The 6274-nt window shown below is 39.1% G+C and overlaps 1 protein-coding gene across 1 annotated transcript; it reads left to right on the top strand.

Moving 5' to 3' along the window:
• The first annotated feature begins 236 nt into the window (after positions 1 to 236).
• LOC131367216 (bone morphogenetic protein 10-like) lies at positions 237 to 2864 on the top strand. The gene is made up of 2 exons (XM_058412504.1): positions 237 to 822; positions 1302 to 2864. The coding sequence occupies exons 1-2, from the start codon at positions 471 to 473 to the stop codon at positions 2294 to 2296; spliced, it is 1347 nt and encodes a 448-aa protein (XP_058268487.1). The 5' UTR covers positions 237 to 470; the 3' UTR covers positions 2297 to 2864.
• Positions 2865 to 6274: the final 3410 nt, after the last annotated feature.

Raw genomic sequence — 6274 nt, forward strand, 5'->3', positions numbered from 1 at the left:
TACGTAAATTTGCTTTATGACATAAGCAATCACACAAGAAGAAATTTGCCAGATAAAACATGACCTTAGTGGTTTGAACGCGCATTTTTCTGGTGAGACAACAAGTTTAAGCTGAAAGTCACAGAGCAAGGCATGCATGGAAAGAAGATACAGGATGAGTGGTGAACTGTATGGCTCTTGCCCCCCGTGTTATAAGAGGGCCAGGGCCCAAGCGAGTGGCAACATCTCCAAACTTGTCAGCACGATGAGGCTGACAGCTTTGACCTGCCCTCTATGGTAGATCACAAGATCAACAAGGACAAGGCTGTTTGTTCACCCCTTTCTCTTCCACTCACACACCCCCATATCAGTCTGGAGAGAAAACATCGGACGAATTCACAAAGTCTACTTAGGAGACCTGGAGTACTCAAAATATACATAGATATACCATCTCTGTATTACTCCTAGAGGACAAGGTTTGATCTCAACTAATGGCTGTCACAGAGATGTCCATGCTTCGGTATGTTAGGACTCTAATCCTTTTCATCTTGCTTCTTCCTCGCTGGGGTCAACCGAGTCCAATTCCTTCCCTAGAGGAACCATTATCAGGAGGTCTTGGAGCGGTGGATGCATCTATGCTGGACCAGGATGATAATGTTGACGTTCAGGCACTTCTAGGTCAATTTCTCTACATGTTAAATTTAACAGAGCAACAGCCAAAGCCGAGGCCCCGGGCTGCCCGTATCGAGCCACCAGAGTACATGCTGGAACTGTACAACCACTACGCTCAGGATCGCAGCACCAGACCTGTAGCAAATATTGCACGGAGTTTCAAGAATGAGGGTACGCACTATAACGTTTGTTTCTTCAGTATTTATAAATTATGGTTAAATATATTATATCTTATTCACAAAGAAAATATCTGTCTGAAATAAACGCAGCAAATATTTCTACTAGATAAAAAAAATAAAATATCAATTAATTAATTAAGTAATGCAAAGTGCATAGTCATTTTTTAACCTGTAATTTAATCTCATTAATCATACTAAAGCAATTTGTTCTTGTTTAATACCACTGACATTTCATAACCAACTTTATTAACATCCTCCAATTGCTCTTTTTTAAAATGTAACCTGGTTGAGATATTCTTGACTTGCAAGAGATGACAAAAGGTTATGGATTTGTTTCATCATTGCATTTCTGTGTCTATACACTGTGATGATGAATTGGATTATCTAGCATTAGAATTGTATCCCACATTCTGATACTAATCATATACAATCACATGCTATTAGTAATCAGCGCCAATGTGTTATTTACAGACTCCTTGCCCTATAGCGTGACAGGAAGAGGTGTGAGGACGCTCCCTCTAATGTTCAACGTCTCTGTCCCACGTCACGAGCGCATTATTGCCGCAGAGCTCCACCTCTACATGCTAGTACATAGAGATCCTCAACGCAACAATGGTGTTGACTGGAAGGTAACAGTTTTTGAGAGGCAATTGGAAGGCGGCCCTTCATTTCAAAATTCCAAGGGTGGAACTGTGGAGAGCAATTTGACTGGTATGCAGGAGCTGGTGGTAAGGCATGGCCAGTTGAAAGAGAGCAGATGGGAGGTGTTTGAGCTTACTGACACTGTTCTACTCTGGAGAGACCTGAAGAGCACAAGCCACTGGCTTGAGGTGCAGGTCGAAAGTGAGAATGAAAGGGAACTCCAGGATGAAGAAAAGAGTGCTATATTTATCAACCTGGACATTGAAAGGAGTGTGGGAGGAAAGCATGAACCAGTGCTGATTGTCTTCTCAGATAATGAAAGTGATAAGGACCAGTCAGAGAAGACAATCCCAGAAGACAACACTGGCTTGTTACATCTCAATGAATTTGAGTTAGTGGATGAAAATGCTGATGGCAGCAAACAAGAAAATGAGGCCCATTTAATGCAAATGCATTCTAACATGATCTACGACAGCGCGCCGCGAACCCGCCGCAATGCCAAGGGAAACCAATGCAAGAGGACTGCACTCTATGTGGATTTTAAAGAGATAGGCTGGGACTCATGGATCGTTGCACCGCCAGGCTTCGAGGCCTACACTTGTCACGGGGAGTGCGATTATCCATTACTTCCACAAGTGACGCCCACCAAGCATGCCATTATCCAAACACTGCTCAATCTGAAAAGCCCTCAGAAAGTCTCACGAGCATGTTGCGTGCCCACCAAGCTGGAACCAATCTCTCTGCTGTACGAAAATGAGAATGGCCATGTCATTTTCCAGCACAAATATGAAGGCATGGTGGTGGCAGAGTGCGGCTGCAGATGAGGTCTTGAAATTCTCATAAACTCTCACCCGAATCAGCCGAAAAGCCAAACAGACAAAATTGAGAGGCCTGATAAGATGATAAGATGACGACAATGTTCAAATATGAAGAGATAAAGTCACCATGATCAACAATGATGTTGTCTTTGTGTGATAATTAACACCTTATCTAGCAACTCTTAGTAGAAGTATAAAAAATGTATTGTGAGTAGCACAGTAGCATGCTGCTATGTGAAGTATGCAGACACTATAACCTGGCATGGAATGGATGAACATCATTGAGTGAAAGGGACAATGATTTTGAGATTTCACTTGATGTATATCTGCTTTTTATAGTGTAGACTGTTGCTTTTTTATTGTACAAAAATATTTGCTGCAGTCTAGAATATAGTGTTTTCAAATTCATTTCATAATTATAATAAAGTGAAAAATAACCTTGGTTTAAAACACAACAAACCAACAGCCTTCATTACATTTGAATAATTTCAATGGCAATTAAAAAGTAAGAAATAAAATACTTTGGATGTGACTGTTATAGGAAAATAACCAACTTTAGGCTGGTGTGATGAGGCAGAGGTACTGTTACCATGACAAAGTTGCTTATTATCATATAACAGCAAGTGTTTTATTCATCTTATAACACAACAATTACAATCTTTATTTATTACGCACTGGACACTATACACGCTTTATTCATTTATAGTTAGTGTTAGAGAACATCTGCAGGAAAAAAAGGTTTTTTTAATTAATTACTTTTTATAATTAATAAGAAAGAAAGAAAGAAAGAAAGAAAGAAAGAAAGAAAGAAAGAAAGAAAGAAAGAAAGAAAGAAAGACTTTCCAGTGTCAGAAAATCTAAAAACACAAAAGTACTGAAACTGGAGACTCCTTTCTTTAATGTTACATGAAATCATATGCAGAAAGCTTTACCATACCAACAATTAGAAAAGAGCAGATTAAGACAAACATGTAGTTTACATTACAGCTGATACTTTTGCCAAAGTTGAACCAATCTACTGTAAAATCCACTAAACTTTGGACCTTGCTTCAAACCCAGGACATCCTCAGTTATGTTTCTGATCTGAACTAGTGCTTTATTACTTAATATATTTCTTTCTTTAGCACCATACACAACCTATTATTTTTTCTGTCATTTGGAAATCTAAAATAATTTAGCACAGTGCCTAAAATGGGTGCACTCAATGCAAAACAGCCAAGTACATCTTGGTTTCAGATCCTTCTGGAGCAAAATATAATCACATAAGCAGGGTATATGTTCTGGCAGGGTTGAAACTGCCTGCTTATTAAGTAACTGTTAGAATGCATCAATGCGTGACCCCAGCAAACCCAAAAACCTGGCATTAAGTCAATATTAAATTAACTAAATCACTAAGGCTGCAATTAGACCATTTCTGCTGTAGTCCCACATTATACTGTATGAAACTTTCTTGAGCCCTTAATTGCCAGAGTTTTTCCTCAGCTACTTTTTAACATTTCAAGTCATTAGTGAACTGGCACTTATATCGAAGGCAGCTTTAGATGCTAGCTGCAATAAGTGCTGCAGAAAGTGTAGGATTGTCAATTTTTCTGCTGCACAGAACTGCATTTGCTGTGAAAGTCAGGTGTTCATTCATTTTCTATAACAGCAATTCGGGCCATTGTGACTGGCTGTAATTCAAATGATAGATTTAGATTCATTCAGGACAAATTTGCCGTGTCTCAGTTACATTAACTCTGTTATATGTCTTATTACCTTCAAGAGAGTGAAAAAGATAAACCAGTAAGGAAAGGGCTTATACCTCTATAATGTAAATGGTAACAGAAACTGAATGATCTCAGAGATGTTCCTCAATGTCAAAGGAAACTATAAATGAATAAAAAAAAAAGTAAAATGTTCATTCATTAATGCATTAATTAATTGTAATCTGCAGATTTTTGGGAAGCAAAGGGACAAAAACACTGGGGAGATCTGCTGTAATAGTAAAAGAATCATCTTCAGGGTGATACTGTAACAGTAGCCACTCTTCACATAGTACTTCACATCAAGCCACATCACAGTACCCTGTAATTGATTATTTTCTATGCTATCTCTGAGAGATTTATTCCTTAATTGTTTCATCTACTCCAATTTCGAAAATGTAATATAAGAAAAGTTGTTCAAAGCAAAAAGGTTGAAAAATCCATATATTAAGCCTAAAATTATGAGCTTCTAACTGTTGACTTGCTTTACAGTCATTTTTTTCTCTCAACAGGTCAAAATGATCTGCATGTTTTCGTAACACTAAAACAAAGAGTGTACCTGAGAGTAACCTGACGTTCAAGTTCTTGCTTGTTGCTCTGATTGATTTGCCATAATCTACCCCAGGCTGTCCATAGTCACGAAGCGTCACATGCCATGCGAGCCTCTCACACTCTCTCTCTGATAAGGAGGTGTCAGTGCTGGGAAGCTTGCACGCCATCACTCAAGATGACGACCTCAATCCAACTGAGGTTCAGCCAGGGCACAGAGCCGTCGGATTCCAGTGTGTTTTCCGCTTGTGTTCACACCTATGACCACTTCCTCCCCATAAATCCCCATCTCTGTCCCCTAGTGAGTTACCCAACACCATCATGCCATTAAGTGAAGAAGCACTTAGGAAGCTGATAAGGTTGATCCAATGTTCAGACCCTTTCTCTTACCTTGAGTGTATGTACTCAAATGTGGAGGTTAGGTTATGCAAATATCCGGATCTACCTACAGTACGAAATCTGTTTAAATAGCAAATAAAAGCTATTCAGCCCTTATTATTTAAGGCTTTTCAGTCATCCAGCAGTATTAACAGGTTTAATGCCAAAGCCATTAACATTTGATGTAGAATGATGATTTGAAACCTCAGTCTTTATTTATATTCAATCTGCATGTGAAGCATCTGTTCTACAAGTTCCTGTGTTGTTACGGTAGAAATGTCACCATATTAGAACAAGAGCATTAAATATAAGCCTGTGCACAACCTGGCACCTGGATCTACTGTCCGAAAATGAATCAACTCCTGTTGACCAATTCCATTTAAGAATTCAGTAACAATGAGGTGAAAGTAATTTTGAAATATAAACAATGCTAATAATCAAACACCTGTGTATCATTATGATGCTCTTTCATTCGTCTTTTGCAGTTAGTGCTCGTAGTGACATTGATCACTTTACATATATGAATGCTGTGATTTCCTTTAGTGGAAAGCTTTACAGAGGGGCTACAGAGAGAAGACTGATACTCCTTTACATCTGCTGTTTTACCAACAAGGCATGGTCATCATGTCCCAGTTTCTTTTCTTCACTTTAAGCCCATGCATCCTCATAGACACCTACATAGTACACCTGCTCTGTGACCAAAATATGAGTCTGATGGAGGAGCTAAATATTTAGGACTAGAATTGGGCCAGGGGGCCAAGAGGACTAAAAGGTTCCACTGTTTTTAACTCAATGTCTTCTTGGTAAGTTCTCCTTAACCTTCATGTTTGTCTGATCCATTAAGTACTAGAGTCCTACCTTTAAAATCCTGGAGCCTGTAAGTTGTTATCTAGAAAATTTATTTTTAGCTAGATGCTTGAAATGGTAAACCTTTATGTATTTATATTTATTTATATCTAGTCCTCTTTTTGCTTATATCTAGTCGTCTTGTTGCTTCTTTTTGGCAAAATTTGCTGTGCATGGGCTAATACTACACTGGTAGATTATACTTGCAACAGTTTGGGGAAGACCCACAAATGGTTGTGACTGTCAGATGTCCACAAACTTTTGGCCATCAAGTGTAGTTTACAACTAATCACATACGGTCCCGGTACTTTTGGCATTGTTCCCTTTTTGTGAACCATCATGGAATGACTCTTCTTTATTATGCGCTACTACAAGCGCGCCCTCTAGCGGACTGTGGCTGTATGACTCCTCGCTCAGTGTGGTATTATGTGTGCCCCCCGCACGCCTTTTCTGTGCATGCGCAATTCGC

The sequence above is a fragment of the Hemibagrus wyckioides genome, linkage group LG16, assembly GCF_019097595.1.
Source record: "Hemibagrus wyckioides isolate EC202008001 linkage group LG16, SWU_Hwy_1.0, whole genome shotgun sequence".
In the NCBI taxonomy this organism is placed as follows: Eukaryota; Metazoa; Chordata; class Actinopteri; order Siluriformes; family Bagridae; genus Hemibagrus; species Hemibagrus wyckioides.